Source organism: Quercus robur, chromosome 4, assembly GCF_932294415.1.
Source record: "Quercus robur chromosome 4, dhQueRobu3.1, whole genome shotgun sequence".
Lineage (NCBI taxonomy): Eukaryota > Viridiplantae > Streptophyta > Magnoliopsida > Fagales > Fagaceae > Quercus > Quercus robur.
The window spans coordinates 39,142,259-39,168,482 of NC_065537.1; the positions used below are offsets into that span (position 1 = coordinate 39,142,259).

Below are 26,224 nucleotides of genomic sequence, written 5' to 3' on the forward strand. Positions count from 1 at the left end.
GAGAGAGAGAGAGTTCCCAGCCAGCAGCAAGTAGGGGAGATGGTCGGCAGTGGGCTGCTAGAGGGTCTATGAGAAATAAAGAATGAGAGTAAACCCTTTTTTCTTAGAATCAAATGAAAGCAAACATGATAGTGAGCTAGAGACCTAGGGGATGTTTGGTAAAGGAGTTTGAGTAATATTGTTTGGGTATTTTTGATATACGTGTGGGTAAAAAAATGTGTGGAAAAGTGTGTAATATTGTTTAAAATACTCAAAAGTGTTTTCAAACTAAACTACCAAACAGACCCCTAAAGGCTAGAATGACAATCAGCGCTTTCGTTTCTCTTCATTATTATTATTATTATTATTATTATTATTATTATTATTATTGCATTTAACGAGTTATTGTGACTATATTTGTTGTGGCAAAAATTTTTGTCATAATAGGATATCCATTATAACAACCGTGCAAAGTTGTCTCAAACTCAACTATTGTGACAACAATTGTGCTTTGTCACAATAAATTCTTTTTATTTTTTTGAAAGACAAGTAGAATTAGGAAAAATTGCAGCGGGAACTCTCCCTTTAGAACTTAAAACAATACAAATTTTAAAATATTTAGTACAGCTTTTTCTTATTTTTTTACTTTTTAAACAAGTTGTGAAGAGATTTGTTGTTACAAGTATTTTCATGCTTGATAAACTTTGCATTATTATTAAAAAATTGTCAGTAATGTATGTACTAATCATTATTGAACTTTGGTAAAGAAGATTTTATAAAAAAGCATGAAAGTCGACAAAACCCTAAAACACAAAAGAATACTTACAAGCCACTCAAAATCTCCATAGTTAACCTAATGTGATCCTATCGAGTGGTCACAGACCTAACTTTGATGGTTGATCATGTTTGACCAAATATTGACCAATTTTGACAAAATTTTGCAAACTTTGACTACACATTTCTCACAATCTGACTGTCTAATTGTTGTCATACTTCACCAACACAAATATCTAACAACATTCTTCCAATCCAATGGTCGGATTTTGGATTTGAGTCTAGAGCATTATGGACATGTGTTGTTGTACCAACACACCAAGAAATTTTGATTGGTCACGTTCTACCAATCCAACCGTTTGATTGAGCTCAAAATTCATCGAAACCAATATTTTATCCTACTATTTCAATCCAATGGTCAAATTTTAAATCTAACTATGACACAAGATGGATGCGTGTTGTATCTGCTTATAATGAAACTTCAATAACAAAAAATATTTAATACTCTACTAATTAAGAGAGTTATATACTATATAAATATTACTAAGAATTGAGAAAATGAAATGCAAAATACAACCAAAAACCTACAAAAGGACCTCGAATGGATTTGTATATGACTTCTGACTTTGCCAATTTAAAACTTGAAACTGATAAAAACATGAAAACCAAGAAAACCCTAAAACACTGACCAATACCCAATACCCAAAACACACTCAAAACCTCCCTACTCAACATAATTTGGTCCTATCGAGTGGTCATAGACCCAACTTTGATGGTTGATCATGTTTGACCAAATATTGACCAAGTTTTGCAAACTTTGACTACTCATTTTTCACAATTTGACCGTCTAATTGATGTCATACTTTGCCAACACCAATATCTCACCACATTCTTCCAATCCAATGGTTGGATTTTGGATTTGAGTCTAGAGCATTATGGACATGGGTTGTTGTACCAACACACGAAGAAATTTTGATTGGTAACATTCTCCTAATCCAACCGTTTGATTGAGCTCAAAATCAAGGTTTTGAAACCCGGACCGGACCGTACAGTCCGACCAGGAAAACCTCAAACCGTTCATTTTTGCGGTTCTTTTAGCTTCAAGAATCGTTCTATGTGCAAAAAGCAGGGACCTGTGTGAACCGCAATCGGACCTCACGGTTTTGAGAACCGTGATCAGACCGTTTCTCACGGTTCCCTACTTCCCTTTGAATCTGAACTTAAAAAAATAATAATAAAATAAAAAATAAAATAAAATAAAAATAAAAAACATTATCTACAAGCTTACAGAAGTAGATCTCCATTATTGTAGCTTCAAACATGCTGTTAGACGTTGAGACTTGAGATCACATCATAGTTTCTTCTCATTCTTCTTCTCTATATGACTATATCGCTCTCTCTTGTTCTTTCTCTGTCTCAGTATTCTTCATTTTCTCTTCTCTCTTGTTATTTCTGCGTTTTTGCCTTCTCTTTCTTCCTCTCTTCTCTTGGTATTTCTTGTTTTTGCCTTCTCATTTACTCAACCTGACTGTCAACCACAGGCTATATTCTTGGGCTTCGATTTTAATCGATGGACAAAACAATGTTTTCCTTTCACACTCTTCTAGGTTTCTAGCTTTAGTTTATATTTTATTTTTAAAATTTCATAGGGAAATGGGTAAAGTACCAAGCCTTCGGTCTCTCACAAAATTTATTGGGAATTTAGTTTATATTTTATTTTTAAAATTTCATGGGGGAATGGGTGAAGTAACAGAGCCTTGGGTCTCTCAACAAAAGTTATTGGGAGCTTTAGTTTATATTTTATTTTTAAAATTTCATGGGGGAATGAGTAAAGTTCCAGAGCCTTGGGGGAGACAAACTAGTAACCAAACGGAACTATTTGGGACTATTTTAGGTAAGGACAAAATTTAGCTACAAAATTGGTTGTAGCTTAAGGCTACAAACTCACTCAATAAAATAAATACTACAACATATTTTGAAAATCTAACCGTTGAATTGCATGTATTTTACGCCCTTAATACACATGTTAAATTTTGTGTCAATCGGATATCATTTACTATATAATCTATAAGCTTATATTTTGTGTATAATTTTAAATTACAAAAACTTGCAATTTAAAAAATTTATTGATGACATAGCTATTGATCTTTAATTTTTTTGAAATTTTGCAAGCATGAAGGATATAAGAAGAAGATGTAATCCAATGGTGGATTCGTCAAAATTCACATCCAATAAAAAGATATTAAGTAAGTTTGTAGCCTAAGACTACAACTAATTTTGTAGCTAAACTTTGTCCTTTAGGTAATTTGGAACTATTTGACTATTTAATGAGGGAATGTTTATTAACTTTTTTTTTTCCAATTAATTTTATGGGAAATGGCTATTAACTTTTATACTGGGTTCCATAAAAATAAAATAAAAAAGTTTATTGGATTGAATAGTCAAATATTTGGAAGTATTTTTCAAAAAAAAATATATATATATATATATATATATTTGGAACTATTTTAGGTAATTTTTCAATTTTTATTAATTTAATATATTTATTTATATTTTAATTAATTTAATAATTAATTATGACGTTATCATGGTTCGATTTCGATCCGACCTTAAAAACCTTAAACATTTCTGAAAGTTCAAAAACGTGTACAAAACACCTTTGAACGTTTAGACCCCCAAAATACAACTTAACCAATTCAAGCAATATGTCAAACAACAAGTGTGCGGAAACTTAACACATGCTAAAATATGAAATTGGTTAAACAACTATCTAAGCCATAACAAATTAAAACCACAGCAGATAAAATAAAGGCAAAGATAGAGAGGAAGGAAGATGCAAACACAAAGATAACACCCGATGTGTTATCGAAGAGGAAACCGAAGACCTCGGCGAAAAACCTCTCCGCCGCCCTCCAAGCGGTAATCAATCCACTAGAAAATACAGTTGGGATACAAGGACAGCAATAGACCCTCCAAGCCTAATCTACCCAGTGCACCTAAGCCCTCCAAGCTTCTTGCTCCAACGAGGTTGCGCCGAACCTTTTTCTTTTCTAGCTTCCCGGATTCCGCTACTAGACCATAGCATCAACCAATGAAGATTGGCTCCTTCCTAACTGCTTCCCAGAACTCCAAACGACTGTCTCACAAAGATGATGATGGTGAGAACCAGGTTTGGTATAATGCCTCTCAAGGTTTTGACAATGGAGAGGAAGAGAGTAAGGGAATTTGAAGAGACTCTAAGGTATAGATTGTGGGTGAAGCAATCTGGTTTTTCTTTAGGGTTTCTCTCTCAAAATTCTCTCTGGAAGCTCTCTTTCAATCGTGGGTTAAAGGGGTATTTATATTGGAGTGGGAGAGGAATGTGAAACGTCAGGTTTTAGCAAAACAGGGGTGGCTCGCGGCTTGACCTCGCGGCTTGACCAAGTCGCGAAATCCAGTCGCGAGTTAACCGTATGGCTAGTTGTCCTGTTTTGTCCTGTAGTGCTCCAGCTAGCATGACTGTTCATCTTCCAGCATGTTTGGCACGTGTGCATCTTCTGGCGGCTTGCAGCCGCGAGTCCACCCGCGAGTCCCAGCCGCGACACTCTGTTTTCTTGCACACTCTTGAGCAATCTTCACTCTATCTCACTCACTACCCTTACAACAAACCCACCTAAATACAGGGTTACTAAATGCTGAATTACAAGCAAATTTGGCACGGAATAAAGCCAATTAGATGGTTGAATAAATTCAACCTTACAATTTCCTTTTTACGGTTCATTAAACGGTCCGGGTCTGAAAATTTTGCTCAAAATTCATAAAAACCAATATTTTATCCTACTCTTTCAATCCAATGGTCAAATTTTGAATCTAACTATGACACAAGATGGACGCGTGTTGTATCTACCTATAATGAAACTTCAATCACTAAAAATATCTAATACTCTACTAATTAAGAGAGTTATATACTATATAAATATTACTAAGAATTGAAAAAATGATATGCAAAATACAACCAAAAACCTACAAAATGACCTTGAATAGATTTGCATATGACTTCTGACTTTGCCAATTTAAAACTTGAAACTGATAAAAACATGAAGGCGTAAATGCACTTTTAATCCCTACATTTTATTTTTACCACTTTTAGTCCCTAAATTAATTAACACATGACATTTAAGTCCTTACCATCAGCCAACTAACAGGAAAAGCTAACGTGGGCATTAAAATATTATTAATAAAATTATTTGGCATTTTTTAAATGCCAAAATTTAAAAAAAAAATTTAATTACTCAATTTTAATTAAAAAAACAAACAAAAAAATTTATTTTCTTTCAAACAAAAATTTTACTTTCTTTTAATTAAAATGAATTTTTTTATTCCAATCTTTTTTTTTTCAAAAGAACATATTCATGTTCTTTATGTTCTTCCCCGTATATGATTCATATTCATACCGAATTAATCCTTATTTTCTTATCATTTTCTTTTCCTTTCTTGTACTTTCTTTATAACCAAACACATCAAAAATAAATAAATTAGTTAAATATCTTTCTTGTCTTCTTTTTTTTCTTTTCTTTTCATTATTTTTGTAAAAAGAACATGTTAATGTTCTTTGTGTTCTTCCCTAGTGTTCTTCCCTATAATCAATCTCCAGCAAAAAACAAACCCTAAACCCAGATCCTAACCAAACCCCAAACCCATATCCCCAGTAAAGGAAACCTTAGCCTTCAAACCCATAAATTTTCTAGGCAAACAAACACCCAAAAAAAAAAAAAAAAAAAAAAAAAAACCCAAATCACCACCACTGAATCAAAGAACATGAAGATCAAACCCAAGCGAAAGAATAGAAACCCAGCAACCAGCAAAGCACCACCACTGAATCAAATCATCCACTACCACATCAATGAAACCACTCCCAAAGCAAACCATCCAAAGAATAGAAACCCAACAAAGCACCCAACTCATCGACTCCCAAACCAAACCAAAATCAAAGAATCTTCCAATACCATAACAAGTTAACAACTTAAAAATCAGAAAAAATTTCAAAATGCGAAATGTCTAGCAAACGCCAAACCCAAATCTCCAGTAAACCCCAAACCCCAAATGTCTAGAAATGTCAACTTCTTTCTCCTCAACGCATTTGGCTTCCCCAAAGGTTGTCTCCACCGACTCCTCAAAGCCCATCAAGAACCATTTATCACTTCATATCTCTACCGCTTGCACATCAACAGCGGAGAGGCTGACTACTAGGTCCCACACTACCACGATAACGTTGGCGTGTGGTGGAGAAGAAGGCCAAGCTTGTGAGCTCCGGCCATGGAGCTACGATGAATAAAGAGAGAGAGAGTTTGAGATTAGAGAGACTTTCCATCCATGGAGGGTGAGGAGAAAAAGAGTTTGAGAATAGAGAGAGAAAAGGGTTTTGTTTGTTAAATGTGATGAATTTTAGAGTTTAGTTTGAAAGAAAATCTTGATTTTCTAGGGAAAATGTTGATGATTGGAAATGAGACTCAAGGGCATTGATACGTTATTTTAAATCTTTAATATTTTAAATTTTTGGACAATCAAACATGTTTAGGGAAGAACATGAAGAATATGAACAATCATGTTCTTCCCAAAAACTAATGAATTTTTTTATTTTTAAATTTAATGTTTGTTTTTAATTTAATTGATTGATTATATTTTTTTTTTATTCCATTGTCAGCCACGTCAGTTTTTGCCCTTAGTTGGGTGAAGGAAATGACCTAAATGTCACGCATTAACCAGTTTAGGGACTAAAAGTGGTAAAAATAAAATGTAGGGACTAAAATGGAAAAAGTGCAAAATGTAGGGACTAAAAGTGATTTACACCAAACATGAAAACCAAGAAAACCTTAAAACACAAACCAATACCCAATACCCAAAACACACTCAAAACCTCCCTATTCAACATAATTTGATCCTATCAAGTGGTCATAGACCCAACTTTGATGGTTGATCATGTTTGATCAAATATTCACCGAGTTTTGCAAACTTTGACTACTCATTTTTCACAATTTGACCGTCTAATTGATGTCATACTTCACCAACACCAATACCTCACCACATTCTTCCAATCCAACGGTTGGATTTTGGATTTGAGTCTAAAGCATTACGGACATGTGTTGTTGTACCAACACAAGAAGAAATTTTGATTGGTAACATTCCCATAATCCAACCATTTGATTGAGCTCAAAATTATTCAAAACCAAAATTTTATCCTACTCTTTCAATCCAATGGTTAAATTCTAAATCTAACTATGTCACAAGATGGATGCGTGTTGTATCTACCTATTATAAAACTTCAATCACTAAAAATATCTAATACTCTACTAATTAAGAGAGTTATACACTATATAAGTATTACTAAGAATCGAGAAAATGATCTGCAAAATACAACCAAAAACCTACAAAATGACCTCAAATTGATTTGTATATGACTTATGACTCTGCCATTTTAAAACTTGAAACTGGCAAAAGCATGAAAACCAAGAAAACCTCAAAACACTGACCAATAACCAATACCTAAAACACACTCCAAACCTCCCTACTCAACATAATTTGATCCTATCGAGTGGTCATAGACCCAACTTTGATAGTTGATCATGTATCACCAAATATTGACCAAGTTTTGCAAAATTTGACAACTCATTTTTAACAATTTCACTGTCTAATTGATGTCATACTTTGCCAACACCAATATCTCACCACATTCTTCCAATCCAATGGTTGGATTTTGAATTTAAGTCTAGAACATTACAGATATGTGTTGTTGCACCAACACAAGAAGAAATTTTGATTGGTAACGTTCCCATAATCCAACCGTTTGATTGAGCTCAAAATTCTTCAAAACCAATATTTTATCCTACTCTTTCAATCCAATGGTTAAATTCTAAATCTAACCACAACACAAGATGGATGCGTGTTGTATCTGCCTATTATAAAACTTCAATCACTAAAAATATCTAATACTCTACTAATTAAAAGAGTAATACAATATATAAGTACTACTAAGAATCGAGAAAATGATCTGCAAAATACAACCAAAAACCTACAAAATGACCCCAAGTTGATTTGCATATGACTTTTGACTTTGCCATTTTAAAACTTGAAACTGACAAAAGCATGAAAACTGAGAAAACCTTAAAACACTGACCAAAACCCAATACCTAAAACACACTCAAAACCTCCCTACTCGACATAATTTGATCCTATCAAATGGTCATAGACCCAATTTTGATAGTTGATCATGTTTGACCAAATATTGACCAAGTTTCGCCAACTTTGACTGCTCATTTTTCACAATTTGACCGTCTAATTGATGTCATACTTCGCCAACACCAATGTCTCACCACATTCTTCCAATCCAACGGTTGGATTTTGGATTTAAGTCTAGAGCATTACGGACATGTGTTGTTGTACCAACACAAGAAGAAATTTTGATTGGTAACGTTCCCCAAATCCAACCGTTTGATTGAGCTCAAAATTCTTCAAAACCAATATTTTATCCTACTCTTTCAATCCAATGGTCAAATTTTAAATCTATTTGTGACAAAAGTTGGATGCGTGTTGTATCTACCAATAATAAAACTTTGATGGCGAAGTATACTAACCATGTTTTGCAAACTTTGACTACTTATTTTTCACAATTTGACTGTCTAATTGATGTCACACTTAACCAGCACCAATATCTCGCAACATTCTTCTAATCCAACGGTTCGATTTTGGATTTGAATCTAGAGCATTACGGTCATGTGTTATCATACCAACACAAGAAGAAATTTTGATTGGTCACGTTCTCTTAATCCAACCATTTGATTGAGCTCAAAATTCTTCAAAACAAATATTTTATCCTACTCTTTCAATCCAATGGTCAAATTTTAAATCTAACTATGACACAAGATGAACACATGTTGTATTTTCCTATAATGAAACTCCAATCATTAAAAATATCTAATACTCTACTAATAAAGAAAGTTATATACTATATAAATATTACTAAGAATTGATAAAATGATATGCAAAATACAACCAAAAACCTACAAAATGACCTTGAATGGATTTGCATATGACTATTGACTTTGCCATTTTAAAACTCGAACCTGATAAAAGCTTGAAAACCAAGAAAACTTAAAACACTGACCAATACCCAATAACCAAAACACACTCAAAACCTCCCTACTCAACATAATTTGATCCTATCGAGTGGTCGTAGACCCAACTTTGATGGTTGACCATGTTTGACCAAATATTCACCAAGTTTTGAAAACTTTGACTACTCATTTTTCACAATTTGACCGTCTAATTGATGTCATACTTCGCCAACCCCAATATCTCACCACATTCTTCCAATCAAACTGTTAGATTTTGAATTTGAGTCTAGAGCATTAGAAACATTTGTTGTTGTACCTACACACGATGAAATTTTGATTGGAAACGTTCTCCTAATCCAACCCCCCTAATCCAACCATTTGATTGAACTCAAAATTCATCAAAATTAATATTTTATCCTACTCTTTCATTCCAAATGTCAAATTTTAAATCTAACTATGACACAAGATGGACACGTGTTGTATCTGCCTATAATAAAACTTCAATCACTAAAAATATCTAATACTCTACAAATTTAATAAGTAATACACTATATAAGTATTACTAAGAATCGAGAAAATGACCTACAAAATACAACAAAAAACCTAAAAAAGGACATCAAATGGATTTGCATATGACTTTTGACATTGCCATTTTAAAACAAGAAGTTGACAAAAGCATGAAAACTAAGGAAACCATAAAACGCTGACCAATACCCAATACCCATAACACACTCAGAACCTCCCTACTCAACATAATTTGATCCTATCGAGTGATCATAGAACCAACTTTGATTGTTGATCATGTTTGACCAAATATTGACCAAGTTTGCAAACTTTGACAACTCATTTTTCATAATTTGACTATCTAATTGATGTCATACTTCGCCAACACAAATATCTCCCCACATTCTTCCAATCCAACGGTTGGATTTTGGATTTTAGTCTAGAGCATTACGGTCATATGTTATTGTACCAACACAAGAAAAAATTTTGATTGGTAACGTTCTCCTAATCCAACCGTTTGATTGAGCTCAAAATTCTTCAAAACCAATATTTTATCCTACTTTTTCAATCCGATGGTCAAATTTTAAATCTAACTGTGACACAAGTTGGACGCGTGTTGTATCTACCTATAATGAAACTTCAATCACTTTTATATCTAATACTATACTAATTTAGAGAGTTATATACATATAAATATTACTAAGAATTGAGAAAATGATATGCAAAATACAACCAAAAACTTACAAAATGACCTCAAATTGATTTGCATTTGACTTTTGACTTTGCCATTTTAAAACTCGAACCTGATAAAAGCTTGAAAACCAAGAAAATCCTAAAACACTGACCAATACCCAATACCCAAAACACACTCAAAACCTCCCTACTGAACATAATTTGATCCTATCAAGTGGTCATAAACCCAACTTTGATGGTTGATCATGTTTGACAAAATATTCACCAAGTTTTGAAAACTTTGGCTACTCATTTTTCGCAATTCGACCATCCAATTGATGTCATACTTCACCAACACCAATATCTCACCACATTCTTCCAATCCAACGGATGGATCTTGGATTTGAGTCTAGAACATTACGGACATGTGTTGTTGTACCAACACACGAAGAAATTTTGATTGGTAACGTTCTCCTAATCTAGCCCTCCTAATCCAACCATTTGATTGAATTCAAAATTCTTCAAAACCAATATTTTTTCCAACTTTTTCAATCCAATGGTCAAATTCTAAATCTAACTGTGACACAAGATGGATGCGTGTTGTATCTGCCTATAATGAAACGTCAATTACTAAAAATATCTAATACTCTACTAATTAAGAGAGTTATATACTATATAAATATTACTAAGAATTGTGAAAATGATATGCAAAATACAACCAAAAACTACAAAATGACCTTGAATGGATTTGCATATGACTTCTGACTTTGCCAATTTAAAACTTGAAACTAATAAAAGCATGAAAACTAAGAAAACCTTAAAACACAAACCAATATCTTATACCCAAAACACACTCAAAACCTCCCTACTCAACATAATTTGATCCTATCGAGTGGTCATAGACCCAACTTTGGTGGTTGATCATGTCTGACCAAATACTGACCATGTTTTGCAAACTTTGACTACTCATTTTTCACAATTTGACTGTCTAATTGATATCATACTTCACCAACACCAATATCTCACCACATTCTTCCAATCCAATGGTTGGATTTTGAATTTTAGTCTAGAGCATTACGGTCATTTGTTATTGTACCAACACAAGAAGAAATTTTGATTGGTCACATTCTCCAAATCCAACCATTTGATGGAGCTCAAAATTCATCAAAACCGATATTTTATCCTACTCTTTCAATCCAATTGTCAAATTTTAAATCTATTTGTGACACAAGTTGGACGCGTGTTGTATCTGCCTATAATGAAACTTCAATCACTTTTATATCTAATACTCTACTAATTAAGAGAGTTATATACTATATAAATTTTACTAACAATTGGGAAAATGATATGCAAAATACAATCAAAAACTTACAAAATGACCTCAAATGAATTTGCATATGACTTTTGACTTTGCCATTTTAAAACTCGAACCTGATAAAAGCTTGAAAACTAATAAAACCCTAAAACACTGACCAATACCCAATACCCAAAACAGACTCAAAACCTCCCTACACAACATAATTTGATCCTATCGAGTGGTCATAGACTCAATTTTGATGGTTGATCATGTTTGACCAAATATTGACCAAGTTTTGCAAACTTTGACTACTCATTTTTCACATTTTGACCGTCTAATTGATGTTATACTTCGCCAACACCAATATCTCACCACATTCTTCCAATCCAACGGTTGCATTTTGGATTTAATTCTAGAGCATTATGGTCATGTGTTATTGTACCAACACAAGAAGAAATTTTGATTGGTCACGTTCTCCTAATCCAACCGTTTGATTGAGCGCAAAATTCATCAAATCCAATATTTTATCCTACTCTTTGAATCCAATGGTCAAATTTTAAATCTAACTGTGACACTAGATGGACGCGTGTTGTCTCTGCCTATAATGAAAGTTCAATCACTTTTATATCTAATACTCTACTAATTATGAGAGTTATATACTATATAAATATTACTAAGAATTGAGAAAATGATATGCAAAATACAGCCAAAATCCGACAAAATGACCTCGAATAGATTTGCATATGACTTTTGATTTTGCCATTTTAAAAATTGAAACTGATAAAAGCATGAAAACCAAAAAAACCTTAAAACACTCACCAATACCTAATACCCAAAAAACACTCAAAACCTCCCTACTCAACATAATTTGATCCTATTGAGTGGTCATAGACCCAACTTTGATGGTTGATCATGTTTGACCAAATATTCACCAAGTTTTGCAAACTTTGACTACTCAGTTTTCACAACTTGACCGTCTAATTGATGTCATAATTCGCCAACACCAATATCTCACTACATTCTTCCAATCCAATGGTTGGATTTTGGATTTGAGTCTAGAGCATTACGAACATGTGTTGTTGTACCAACACACGAAGAAATTTTGATTGGTAACGTTCTCCTAATCCAACCGTTTGATTGAGCTCAAAATTCATCAAAACCAATATTTTATCCTACTCTTTCAGTCCATTGGTCAAATTTTAAATTTAACTATGACACAAGATGTACGCGTGTTGTATCTGCCTATAATGAAACTTCAATCACTAAAAATATCTAATACTCTACTAATTAAGAGAGTTTTACACAATATATGTATTACTAAAAATCAAGAAATTGATCTGCAAAATACAACCAAAAACCTACAAAATACAATATGACTTTTGACTTTACCATTTTAAAACTTGAAACTAACAAAAGCATGAAAACCGAGAAAACCTTAAAATACTGACCAATACCCAATAACCAAAACGCACTCAAAACCTCCCCAATCCACATAATTTGATCCTATCGAGTGGTCATAGACCCAACTTCATTGGTTGATCATGTTTGACCAAATATTGACCAAGTTTTGCAAACTTTGACTGCTCATTTTTCACAATCTGGCCGTCTAATTGATGTCATACTTCGGCAACATCAATATCTCACCACATTTTTCCAATCCAACGGTCGGATTTTGGATTTGTGTCTGGAGCATTACGGACATGAACACACCAAGAAATTTTGATTGGTCACATTCTCTTAATCTAACCGTTTGATTGAGTTCAAAATTCATCAAAACCAATATTTCCGCGTACTTTTTCAATCCAATGTTCAAATTTTGTAGGATACTATTTCCAGTCCTTAATTAAGTACTGCATGACCCTTGCTATCATCCCGTGCCCATCATTCGATCTATGGTACCGTTTTTTTTTTTTTTTTTTTTTTTTGGGTTAATTCTATGGGCCCATCTTTGTTTCCTTTATTTTTTTGAGAAACAATAATAGTGCCGTATTTGGTCCACTAGTGTTAAAAAATGTGCCATTCATTAGCTCTGTAACAAGTAACAAGAGACGTGAACCATGCTTCTTTTCCATGTACATCCCCCTCAAACACGATAAAGCTAACTTTCGCATCTAATATTATATCATTTGCAAATTCTTCCCTATAAATATGATAAATTCTTCTCAGAATATCATCGATATATAGAGGAATCTCGGAAGAGTTATTGATTTGTGAACGTATAAGTGTCTGCGAGGGAGAAGATGGATGCAAATGTGGTTAAAAAATGGTCTTCTTCCAATGAAATAATCAGCACAGTTCAGGCAGCCCTAAGGCTGCTATTGATGGCAGTGTTTTTGGGGTCTCTTCTGATGTGGATCATGGCTCCTACAAACACCTATAAGCAAAGTTGGTTGCCGAGTATCCTAGCAAAGCTTAACTCAACATATTTCGAGCCCAAACAAGGTTGTTCCATTTGCATTATTCTTTTTTCTTTCGTTGCTTTTGTGTTCACGTTGTATATAATGTTGTTTTCTCAAATCATTTATTTATACTCTTCATGTGTTACAGGTGCAAGACTTCTGATTTACACTCTTCCCATTCTATTTGTTGCTGCCATGGGCTGTTTCTACCTCCATATGGTAAAGGAATTGAAAAATGATAAAATCACAAGGTAGTTTATAGATTTCTTTGTACATTTTATAGACTAAATGATTAAATTCACTATTTTTTAATAGTTTAAACTTTTAGGATAATTGATGTTTTTTCAAATACTTCTTTTTTAATATCACTAATAATCAATTTCATTTCTTATGTAATCAAATATTTTTTACAAAAATGAAAACTCGGATCTTACCTTTTGTAACAGCAGTTGCAGAAATCCTCGGTTTGCCTCATGGAAAAAGCCGGTGCTCATAAAAGGCCCTCTGGGGATTGTTTCCAGAGTAGAGCTAGTTTTTCTCATCATGTTCATTGCACTGATAGCATGGACTTTTGCAACTTACATTAGCAATTATTTTGCTAAAATCAACCCAAATTCAGCAGCAGCACAAGGCGAAAAAGTGTAAGAATTTCTTAACAAATTATCAAATCCAATGCTCGATCAAACTCTCATTTCAAACGATATCATCATCATAAAAAGTTGAATTAATAATTTAATAATATGTTAAAGCTTGTTGGTGCTTTTGGCAGATGGCAATCTAAACTGGATTCTGCAGCCTTAACCCTAGGCCTCGTTGGGAACATATGTTTAGCATTTCTGTTTTTCCCGGTGACTCGCGGTTCATCTTTGCTGCCACTCTTTGGCCTCACCTCTGAGAACAGTATCAAGTACCATATATGGCTTGGAAACATCACCATGACTCTCTTCACAACTCATGGTATTTGTTTCATCATCTATTGGGCCGTTACCAATGAACTCTCCCAGGTAATTAAGAATTTATATTTCGGAACCAACTTCAATTTATTCATGAAGCATTCTTGTATCTCTTTTTTTTTAATTAATAAAGATATACGACTCTTTTATGGTGTGTTTGGAAATTTTGAAAGAGAGGAGAGTAGAGGGTATATGAGATTGAAGGAGATGTAAGGGAAGAAGAATAGGTTTGTCTCTCTTGTTGGAATATTTTAAAAATTAGGTAAGATGAGTGGAGTAGATGTATATCTCTCCTCTCTTCTTCTTTTTTTTTTTTTTTTTTTTTTTTTTTTTTTTTTCAATTAAGATGAAAATGATAAGATTATCAAATAAATTGACAATCATATCCTTGTTTTGATCAGTTTAAAAATCTATATATATACTAGCCTCACGCGCATGCTCAAAGGCACTTTTATTTTTTGGGTAAAAATTAATAATTTGCATCTATTATAATTGGGTTGGGTTTAAGTTACACTTAGTATAACTCTAAATAATATTACACCACCCAATAACTTGTTATAAAATTCATATTTTGAAAATCTTATTATTGAATTACATGTTTTATATGTTTTTAACATTCTTGCCAATTTTCATGTCAATTGAATGTTATTTGCTATTCGATCCATAAACTCATCTTTTATGTATTATTTTAAACTACAAAAATTTATATTTAAACAATTAATTGATGACATGGCTATTAACCATATCCTTGTTTTGATCAATTTAAAAATCTATAAACGCGTACTCAAAGGCTCTTCTATTTTTTTGGTAAAAATTAATAATTTGCATCTATTATAATTTAGAAAAAATTTTTTTTTCAAACAAAGAAAAATGATAAACTTTAGAAATAAGCAGTAACTGCAATTTCTTTTTTGAATGTGAAGAAAAAAATTCTAACCTTTAGGAGTTCTCTTTTTGAATTTAAAATGAAATTTGTTATTTGACATTTATGACAATGATGATATTTTTGAACCACATAAAAATATAGTTTTTTTTTTTTGTTTTTTTGAGAAAGATATAAAAGTCCAGTTAAAAGAGAAGAATCTTCTTATACTCCTATATAATATAGATAAATGGTCATGTTAACGAGTGGCCTTAGAATAATTGTTAATAAACTATATTAAAAAAGTTTTGACTCAATTTTAATAGAAAATATAAAAAGTTGTCAACAACATTAATTGTTTTATCATTTTTCAACAAAATATTTTTAAAAATAGTTCTTAAACTAATGCCCTTAGGGCATTCGTTAGCATTTTCCATATATAAATTATAGAATCATAATGACAAAACTGACAAATTAAAATTTTTTAATTGAAGGAAAATCCCTCTCCCTCCAATTTTGCTCAATTTTCTTTAATATATATATATATATATATAACCACCAAACAAAGTGACAAAATCATTCTATCTCATTCCCTCAAGTCTCTTCTCTAGTTCTCTTCCCCCTCCAACCTTTAAGAAAGGCGTCAACTTTTTTTCTTTTTTTTCTTTTTGATAAAAATAGTAAAGGGGCGTTCGGTTGGGAAAATTAGGTTATCCCGTTAAGGGCTCTTGACAAGAAAGGGGTAATTTTTATACTCTTTTGCCAAATCTTTTTTCAAATCTTAGACAAAGAATTTACTCTTTTCCAATTATTTTTTGTGTTTGATAGAAATATAGAATCATAGAAAAGCTTTTTTTGGGATGGAGGGAGGATAATGGTTTTAAGAAACTAAAAGCTGTCATGGTTTGGTATGGATATAGAGGAAAATTACCATTTCTCTTTCTTTTCTTTTCTTTCTTTCTTTTTTTTTTCTTTTTTTTTTTTAATGTACTCGTACTATGTACATACAATGTACATACTTTCACCTTAGGTGTTCACAATTTTTAAAAATGTCCTTATTGATCATATGATGACATATTATGTGTATGTATATGTCTGTTTGGATTGAGCTTATTTTTGCTAAAACTGAAAATTGAAATTGAAAACACTGTAGCAAAATAATTTTTAAATGTGTGAATAGTGCCGTGGGACACATTTTTAATGAAAAAGTTGCTGAAAAGTGGAATTTGTGGGTCCGTGAACAGTGCATGAACAATAGCCGCATTACTCCCTGAAATGCGTGAAAAAAAAAAAGACTTGTAAACACAGACGCCGAATCCAAACCCCACCTATATACCCATTTTTGGATAGATACTTACTTGTAATCTGTAAATGAAACAAGTTTTTTTTGTAACTAACTTGAGTTTAGCTTAGGAAAATACTTGTTTATATTTGTTTGTTTAGAAAACAATCTAAACTCATATCCAAGTTTATGCTTGACTGTTAAATGAGCTAAACTTAAATATAATAATATGTTTGTGAACAAGCTTGTGATTAGAGTTTCAATTTAACTATGTATAATACTATATCTTTATATATAAATTTGTTTAAAAATATACTTATATAAACTTGAAATTAGATTATATAAATTTGTAAATAAACCAATGTTTTATCATTTTCCCATAAAACGTTTTTAAAAATAGTTATTAAACCAATGCCCTTAAGGCATTTGTTAACATTTTCCATATATAAATTATAGAATCATAATAACAAAACTGACAAACTAAAATTTTTTTAACTGAAGAAAAATCCCTTTCCCTCCAATTTTGCTCAATTTTCTTAAAATTTTAGTTTGTGTATATATATATATATATATATATATATAATAAATAAAACCGCCAAAAAAAGTGACGAAATCATTCTAACCCATTTCCTCAAGTCTCTTCTCTAGTTCTCTTTCCCCTCCAACCTTTAAGAAAGGCATCAACTTTTTTTCCTTTTTTCTTTTTGATATAAATAGGAAAGGAGGGTTCGGTTGGGAAAATTAGGTTATCCTGTTAAGGGCTCTTGACAAGAAAGGCGTAATCTTTCTACTCTTTTGCCAAATCTTTTTTCAAATCTTAGACAAAGAATTTACTCTTTTCCAATTATTTTTTGTATTTGATAGAAATATAGAATCATAGAAAAGCTCTTTTTGGGATGGAGGTTAGGTGTTCACAATTTTTAAAAATGTCCATATTTATCATATGATGACATATTATATGTACGTGTATACCCATTTTTGGAGAGATACTTACTTATAGTCTGTAAATAAACCAAGTTTTTTATAAATAACTTTAGTTTAGCTCAGGAAAATGCTTGTTTATATTTGTTTATTTAGCAAAAAATCTAAACTCAAATCCAAGTTTATGCTCGACTATTAAATGAGCTAAACTCAAACATAATAATATATTTGTGAACAAGCTTGTGATTAGAGTTTCAATTTAGCTATATATAATACTATATTTTTATATATAAATTTGTTTGAAAATATACTTATATAGACTTGAAATTAGATTATATAAATTTGTGAATAAATTCATATGATATCAAATCTTTTTTTTTTCTATTTAATGATAGTAAAAGCAGTATATTCATAATAAATCCTAATAAATTTGCGAAGGGTCAAATATTTTAGTTATATTCTTACTATACATAGGAACTAAAAAACTTAATCAAATAGTTTATAAACAAATTCGAATTCGATTGATAAAAAAAGGTACCAAACCTAAATTTAAATTTAGTTTGATAAAGAACTAAAACTTAGCTCGTATTCAGAAGAAAATTTAATGAATAACATTGAACTTCTAATATACAAGTATACAACGACTTGACTTGTTTACTGCCATACTTACATGAAAATTATTTTTGTTATCTAATTGTGAATGTAATTTTTTTTTTTTTAATTGAGGGATTGCGAGTGTAATTATACAACAAGAATATATAACCCCATGTCAAAACCTTAATCTTCCTATTAACTTAAAAGACTATTAGCACTAGAAGTAACCAAAATAGAAAAAGTGTCAATGTTTGTAGGAGATGTACGTGTAGGTATGATTTTGTTCATGTAAAGAGATCATGAACGGAAAGTAGCAGATGCAGAATCTAAAAATGGTGGTGTTCACTTCACATCACATGGAAATCGTGGTGCTCTCCTCCGGTAGTGGTTGGACCCACTCGTCAAGTTCTGTGGTTGTTCTCCTATGTAGATTATTGAGTATGCAGAGAGAAGTTTGTGACTATTTCAAAGTTTGAGAAGGTTGAATTTATGTTGATCACTAAAAGAGGTTCATCATAAATGGAACTAGGTTGACTTCATGGTTGGGAGAGAGCTGAGTGGCACACTTTCTTGGTAGGACCCTGTCCCTCAGGCTCAGCCTCAGTGAGTGCGGTATTTCTAATTCGTGTACGTACGGTAGAGTTACTTTTTCTTTCCTTTTTCGTACTTTGTCGGTTGTTCTTTACGCGGGACTTTTGGAGGTGGATTGTCACTAACATTTTTAGAAATGAAAATGGAAAAAATGCCCACACACCCCCTGAACTTTAGAGTAGTGGCTAAAACACCCCCTCAATTTTTATATTGGCCAATTTACTCCTTAAACATTCCACAACTGCCAAATCAATACATCAGTTAATCTAACGTTAAAACACTAACAGAAGTGGCACATGACACTCACGTGAACTCAAAAAAAAAAAAAAAAAAACACAGTCCCATTTTTTGTTTATTTATTTTTTTGAGATAAAAAGTAGAACAGTCCCAAAAATTTGAACGTGATAGAAAGAAAAAGGATGAACAGACTGGTAGAAAGGAAAGAGAGAGAAAGAGGCAGTAGAACTAGAGCCACTGTGGCACGGTGTGTCGACGCCTAGTTCTTTATCCCGCCATTGTCTCGCCGTTTGTATCCTGAAGGTACCTTGGTGGGTTCAGAACAAGCTGATTCGTTTTGTTGATCCGTGGCACATTTTTATTTTTTATGTTTTCTCAGTGTCAAAATATAAAAGGCAACTGTGTCTTTTGATAGGTTCCATTTTCCTTCATACTTTCCCAAAAATTTCTCTCCTATACGGCTATACCAACACGTATTTGTCCATCAAGCATCAACCCATTATTTTATTCATTACAATAGTTAATATGATGCCAAAAAATGAGATCGATTCCCATTGTTATATAACTTGGTCATCTATTCCCTAATATCAAATAACTAAAGTAGCAAAAGCCAAAAGAGAATCAAGAGAAAAGATTAAAAAGAGATGTTTTTGATGGGTCGCTAAGATGAGTTGGGTTTTTGTGATCGATCCGAACATCAACCAAAAAATTTTCAAAAGGGAATCAAAACAAGCTTTTTTTTATCACATGGTTCTATCGCCTCTCTCTCTACTCTCTGTCGGTTAGACCCAGGTCTATCTGTCTTTCTTCTTTCTTCTTTCTATTGTGTTTCAGATTCTTAGGACTGTGTGGCTTTTCAATTTCACGTGACTCTCACATGCCACTTCTGTTAATGTTTTAACAGTAGACTAACTGATGTATTGATTTAGCAGTTATAGAATGTTTAAGGAGTAAATTGGCCAATATAAAAGTTTAGGGGGTGTCTTGGCTACTACTTCAAAGTTTAGGGGGTGTATGAGCATTTTTCCCAATGAAAATTACTAAATTAGATAGTTAACGAACTAGAAATGAAATGTTTCTATCCAAAGGAAAATGTTTTTATCCGAACTTTAAACTTCTTTTATATTTTTTTTTTATTAGATGTGAATTTTAAAATTTTAATGGTTGGATTACATATTTTTATTATATTCTCTATACTTACAAAATTTCATGAAAATCAATTAGCAATAACTAATTATCAATTAAATGTTTAAATTTTAAACTTAATTCTAAAAAAATTGTTTAAATTTTAAACTTTTGTGGTCTAAAATTATGCATAAAAAATATGTTTATTAATCGAATAGTAAATAATATCTAATTTGAAAGAAATTTAACTTGTATGTTAAGAACATAAAAAACATGTAATCAAAAACTTAAATTTTCAAAATTTACATCTAATAAAAAGAAATAAATAAAAAAAGTCTGAAATATTTCTCTCAAAATTTGATTCAAGAGAAACCTTATAAATATATATATATATATATATATATATATATATATATATATATATATTTCATCTGCTAATATATTATTATTGTTGTCTTTGAACATAAGACTACCTATTTTATTATTTCAAACAAAATACTGACTATTAAAATTCAAGGTTTAAATATAAATTAAATACTGTAATAAAATTTTAAATAAATATATATATATATATATCATAAAAAAAAACTTGTTAGGAATAACGTGGGATTGAGATCAGGTTGTTATTGCATCCTATCCAAATCCGAAAACGTGTTGTGTGGTTGGGAGGAGTCTTCACCCTACCTACATTAGGAAATGTATTTTTTTTTTTTTTTTTTTTTTTGGTAGGAACTAAAGAAATGTTGACTAACATATAAATTATTACATTTGTTGTAAAAATGTTATGAACCTGACATTTCTTAATTGACTAACATATAAATATTTGGAAGTGATATAAAATTTCTACTCTATTTATTTCTCAGAAAAAATAAATAACAAAAAATTGATTATATTACTACTTTTGCATCTATTAAATTATTAATGATGTAGTAAAATCTTGTCTACCCATTTCAAATTAGATTTGATAAAATTTTAGAAACTCAGCAATGGAGTTTTCTTGAGAACTATAGAAGATTCTAATCTTCATCTGGCATTGTTAACTAAGGAGATTTTAAATTGGTCTTTCATGGATTTAAATTGATCGAGCATTCAAATAGGTTAAGGGATAAGGGTGTCACTGGTTGGGTTGATTCGAGTTTGACAACTAAGGTCTTAGTTAATCAAACTCTAATCATCCCAACCAATTGGACTATTGAATTAGGATCCATTCTGTAAATCAATTTGAGTAGTCGATTAGATTATTTAATAATATGACTTAATCAAACCCAACTAGATCTTACGTTTTTTTCTTTTTCTTTTCCTTTTTTTTCTTTTTTCTTTTTTTTTCCCTAACCAATTCAACCCAAATGGCTGGTCCTGTAGATTTTTCTGCGTTTTTTTACTTTTTTTTTTTTTTTTTTTTTACCTACTTACAAATTACAATTACTTATCTACCTAATTTTTTTATTAAAAAAATCCTATAATTAACTTGTCATATTGGTCTTTTAAAAAAAAATTTAAGGTAAATTGCAAATTGCACCCCTAAAGTTTAGAGATGGTTGGATTTTACACTCTGACGTTTCAAAATTCGGATTTTACCTCCTAAAATGTGGTGATATTTGGATTTTACATCCTGACATTTCAAAATTTAGATTTTACCCCCTATATTTTAAAAGTGTTTGGATTTTACTCCCTAAAATTTTGGATTGTCTGAATTTTATACCCTAAAATTTCAGAATTGGAAAGTGTAAAATCTAAACAACCCTAAACTTTAGAGAATAAAATCTAAGTTCTAAAACGTTAGGGTGTAAAATCCAAACACCCCAAACTTCAGGGGATAAAATCCAAATTCTGAAATTTTAAGATGTAAAATCCAATCACCCCCAAACTTTAGGGGTGTAATTTACCATTTACACAAATTTATATTAAGGAAAGAAATCAAGGAATATCATATCACCATGTCTTGTTTGCCATTATTTCCCTAATTATTCATATTAATTTTGTATTATGGAGAAAAATTGTAAATGTTTGAAATGATTTAATATATTTTGATTTTAAATTTGTTGAGTTTTTTCATAATATTTTGCTTAAACAATGTCTTGTATCATTTAAAATTTTTCACTCTATTCTATTTTATTCACTTTTATTTTTTTAATTAATATCTCTTTTTTATTTTTGTTTTATTTAAACCTACCGCTTAACTTACTAGTTGAACATACCCTTAATCCTTTGAGTCTTGGCGTATACCAATGATTACGACTTTATGCATCTTAAGGTACTTCAGATTTTCAACCCAATAAAGAAAAAAAAAAACATGAAACATTCTTGTGTGCTTTCTGAGTCCTAAAACAATTCCACCCGATTTCAAATAAACTACTAAGTTCTAATAAAACCTTCTTGAGTGCTTTCCAATAAGTTTTTACAAATTTGCTATGAAAATGTTACAAATTTGATGCCGATAATATATATGATTGATACCACATATTAAATCTCTTCATTACTTTCTTTGATGCCGATAATATATATGAAAATGTTACAAATTTGATGCCGATAATTAAATCTCTTCATTACTTTCTTTTTTGTGTTTTCCTTAAAATTTTACACGTTACTTAGTAAGACTAAGATTTTTATTATCCTTACTTCCTTAGCATCACTTATTGGGTACATATGTACAAAGATCCTATATGTCTGTCTTTGAAATGCAAATGGTACACTTCGTGTCATATATATACCCATTCGTGGAGATTATTATATATTGCAATGTTGTTTTTCCTCTGTAATCTTAATTGAGATGTAAAGATTAAAATGTCATGCTATTGTTTCAATACAGATGCTTAAATGGGACAAAATTGGGGAATCAAATTTGGCTGGAGAGATTGCTTTGGTAGCTGGATTAGCCGTGTGGTTAACAACCATCCCTCGCATACGACGGAAATTCTTCGAGCTCTTCTTTTACACACATTACCTTTACATCATCTTCATGATTTTCTTCATACTCCATGTTGGTATCTCTTTCTGTGGCATGATGCTTCCCAATTTCTACCTCTTTGTTGTCGATCGTTACTTGAGGTTTCTACAATCACGACGAAATGTTCGATTACTCTCTGCCCGCGTTTTACCATGTGAAACTATTGAACTTAACCTTGGCAAGAGCTTAGGTAATACTACTATATACATATGATCGGTGCTTATATTTGTATTGTGTTTGACTTTATATCTTACTAATCACAATCTTTCACACGTTTTTTTATAAAATAATAATAATAAATTTTCATACATGACATACTAAAGTCGATGAAGCATAAAGTAGAACATCAAAAGTGAGACATAATATTTTTATTCAGGCTCATACACTACAAAATGAATTTTCAAAAACTGTTTGAATATAACTATTCTTGAAAGAAAAGAAAAAACTTATTTTTAAATTTATTCAAGGAAAAAAATTCATTGAGAACATTTTACCTGTGACTTTTAAGATTGATGTGAAGGTCCATTTTATTTTAAGTTCGTTTTCTAATCTATCCTGCCAGGTCTGAGCTATAACCCATTGGGCATTATGTTCATAAATGTTCCCAGCATTTCCAAACTGCAGTGGCATCCTTTTAGTATCACTACTAGTAGTAATTTGGAACCTAACAAGATCAGCATTGTCATTAAAAGCGAAGGAAGTTGGACCAAGAAGCTCTACCAGATGCTTTCATCACCTTCTTCACTGGATCGTCTTGAGGTATCAGTTGAAGGACCGTATACGCCAGCTTCTAAAGATTTTTTAAGGTAAACATATGCACATGAATAGACTCAAAGCACAAAATGACATGTCAAATAAGAAAGTAATAGAGACTGTAACTTCAAATAAAATAAAATGGTAGAAAAAAATACATGTAACCAACCATAATTAGTCTGTTGACAATCCATAACTAAACCTACAAATTTTAGAACTATGACTTGGTTATTGTTCTAACTTCTTTGCTTTTCAAACAAAAGTTTGCTTCTTTTTTTTTCTTTTTTCTTTTTTTTTTACCAAATAAAGGAACAGAAACAAAAATGTACTTTCTTTATGCAAACTAGCTATATGGTAGCTTAATATATTTCAAATAATATTAATTATCGTTTATGCAGGTATGACACCCTTGTGATGGTGAGTGGAGGCAGTGGTATTACTCCATTCATCTCAATCATTCGAGAGCTCATCTATATGAGCACAAAGCTTAATTACAAAGCTCCGAAAGTGATCCTAATTTGTGCATTCAAGAACTCCTCAGAACTAACCATGCTAGACCTCATTCTTCCTATCTCTGGAACCCCCTCTGACAATTCCAATTTACAGCTACAAATTGAGGCCTTTGTAACAAGAGAGAAAGAACCCAAAATAGATAACATAAAGCCTATAAAAGCCATAAAGTTCAAGCCTCATGCAAAAGATGCACCATTGTCTTCCATTTTAGGACCCAAACACTGGCTTTGGCTTGGCATGATAATTGCCTCTTCCTTTGTCATTTTCCTTATATTACTTGGAATTATTACTCGTTACTACATATATCCTATTGATCATAATTCCAATATAATATTTTCAACCACTTCGAGATCTGTGATAAATGTGTTAGTCATATGCATCTGTATAGTCATGACGGCTAGTGCAGCAGTATTTTTGAACAAAAGGCAAAATGATATTGAGACTAATCAAGTTCAGAACATGGAAGGGACAATTGGGTCTCCAAGCTCATATGAAATGGAATTGGAAAGCCACCCACGCCAGTCTCTTTCCCAAGCTACCAATGTGCACTATGGTCGAAGACCTGACCTAAGGAGTAAGTAACTTGTACTCTCATATAAACATCTAATATCTGGATTGGCCTTCAAATTTCGAAGTTAAGATGGCTTGCTCTGAAATTATAATAGATTACCAATTATTTCAAAAGTTTTGAGTGTGGCAAAATTATAAATTTAATTATTTAACTATAATTCTTACAAATGTAGATAAATTTTCTCTTGCAGGAATGCTACTTGAGTACAATGAATCAAGTACCAACGTTTTCGCATCTGGCCCAAAGAGGTTGAGACAAGAGGTTGCAACCATTTGTTCATCCGGTTTGGCAGATAATCTGCACTTTGAGTCTATCAGTTTTAGCTGGTGAGTTGTCTACGTTGAAATTTCCAAGGGGTGTTAGACGTGTGCAGCAATGTTGTAAAATATTGGTGCTTGTGGTTGCTGGCTTGCTTCTATATGCCTGTATCATTATGACGTGTTTGTTGTGGAGAATAAATGTAACTATGTAAGTGCAAATGATTTCGTATGCTTTGTTAAATATGTAACTGTGGCTTTAGTCTCTCACTGCTCAGTGATAAAATGTACATATTCATGAGTAGAAAATAATGACTATCTTTTGGATGACTTATCTCTGTGATTGGATTTTCTATCATTGCATGAACTAGTGTAAGGCTGAGATTCGTGCTTCATAAAATGAAGCCAATGTCAAAAATGTGTACAACAAAAACCTTCCCTCACCATGACAGCTTTTGCTTAAATGGCAGGCGAATGAAACAAATATACAAAGCATCGGAATTCTCTCTTTCATTTTTAAGACAAGCAAATGCACTCAATCTAAACTCAAGTAGCCAATCCGGTACATTCCTTTATGAAGAATCAATTGGATCGTTTCTGTATGTAAGAAACCAGTTGATGTGCTCACATTGAAATGAATTTCTTGAATTTTCTCATCTGAAGGGTGTGCAATATTTACCACGTTACATGTCATTGGTTACATTCATGTGAGGGATGGCGTAAACAACATAATTTGCAAACATCAATGTGACTACCGAGTTTTCCAAAAAAAAATATCAAGTTTAGCCACAATTCCTCACAAATTTTTTTCATAAATGTTGAGATAGCAGGTTGTTAAGCGGTTGGCTCATTTTGTGTGTGTGTGTGTGTGTGTGTGTGAGAGAGAGAGAGAGAGAGTTGAAA

At 31.8% G+C, this 26,224-nt stretch overlaps 1 protein-coding gene across 2 annotated transcripts; it reads left to right on the top strand.

Annotated features, from left to right (window-relative positions):
- The first annotated feature begins 13,382 nt into the window (after positions 1–13,382).
- Positions 13,383–25,664, top strand: LOC126721574 (ferric reduction oxidase 2-like). Of its 2 annotated transcripts, none has more exons than XM_050424622.1 (8): positions 13,383–13,758; positions 13,864–13,966; positions 14,162–14,356; positions 14,485–14,719; positions 23,090–23,417; positions 23,790–24,033; positions 24,379–25,067; positions 25,255–25,664. In XM_050424622.1, the coding sequence occupies exons 1-8, from the start codon at positions 13,557–13,559 to the stop codon at positions 25,392–25,394; spliced, it is 2,136 nt and encodes a 711-aa protein (XP_050280579.1). In that variant the 5' UTR covers positions 13,383–13,556; the 3' UTR covers positions 25,395–25,664. The 2 variants fall into 2 exon arrangements, with proteins under 2 accessions (XP_050280579.1, XP_050280580.1); XM_050424623.1 differs by having other exon boundaries at positions 14,165–14,356.
- The last annotated feature ends 560 nt before the right edge of the window (positions 25,665–26,224 follow it).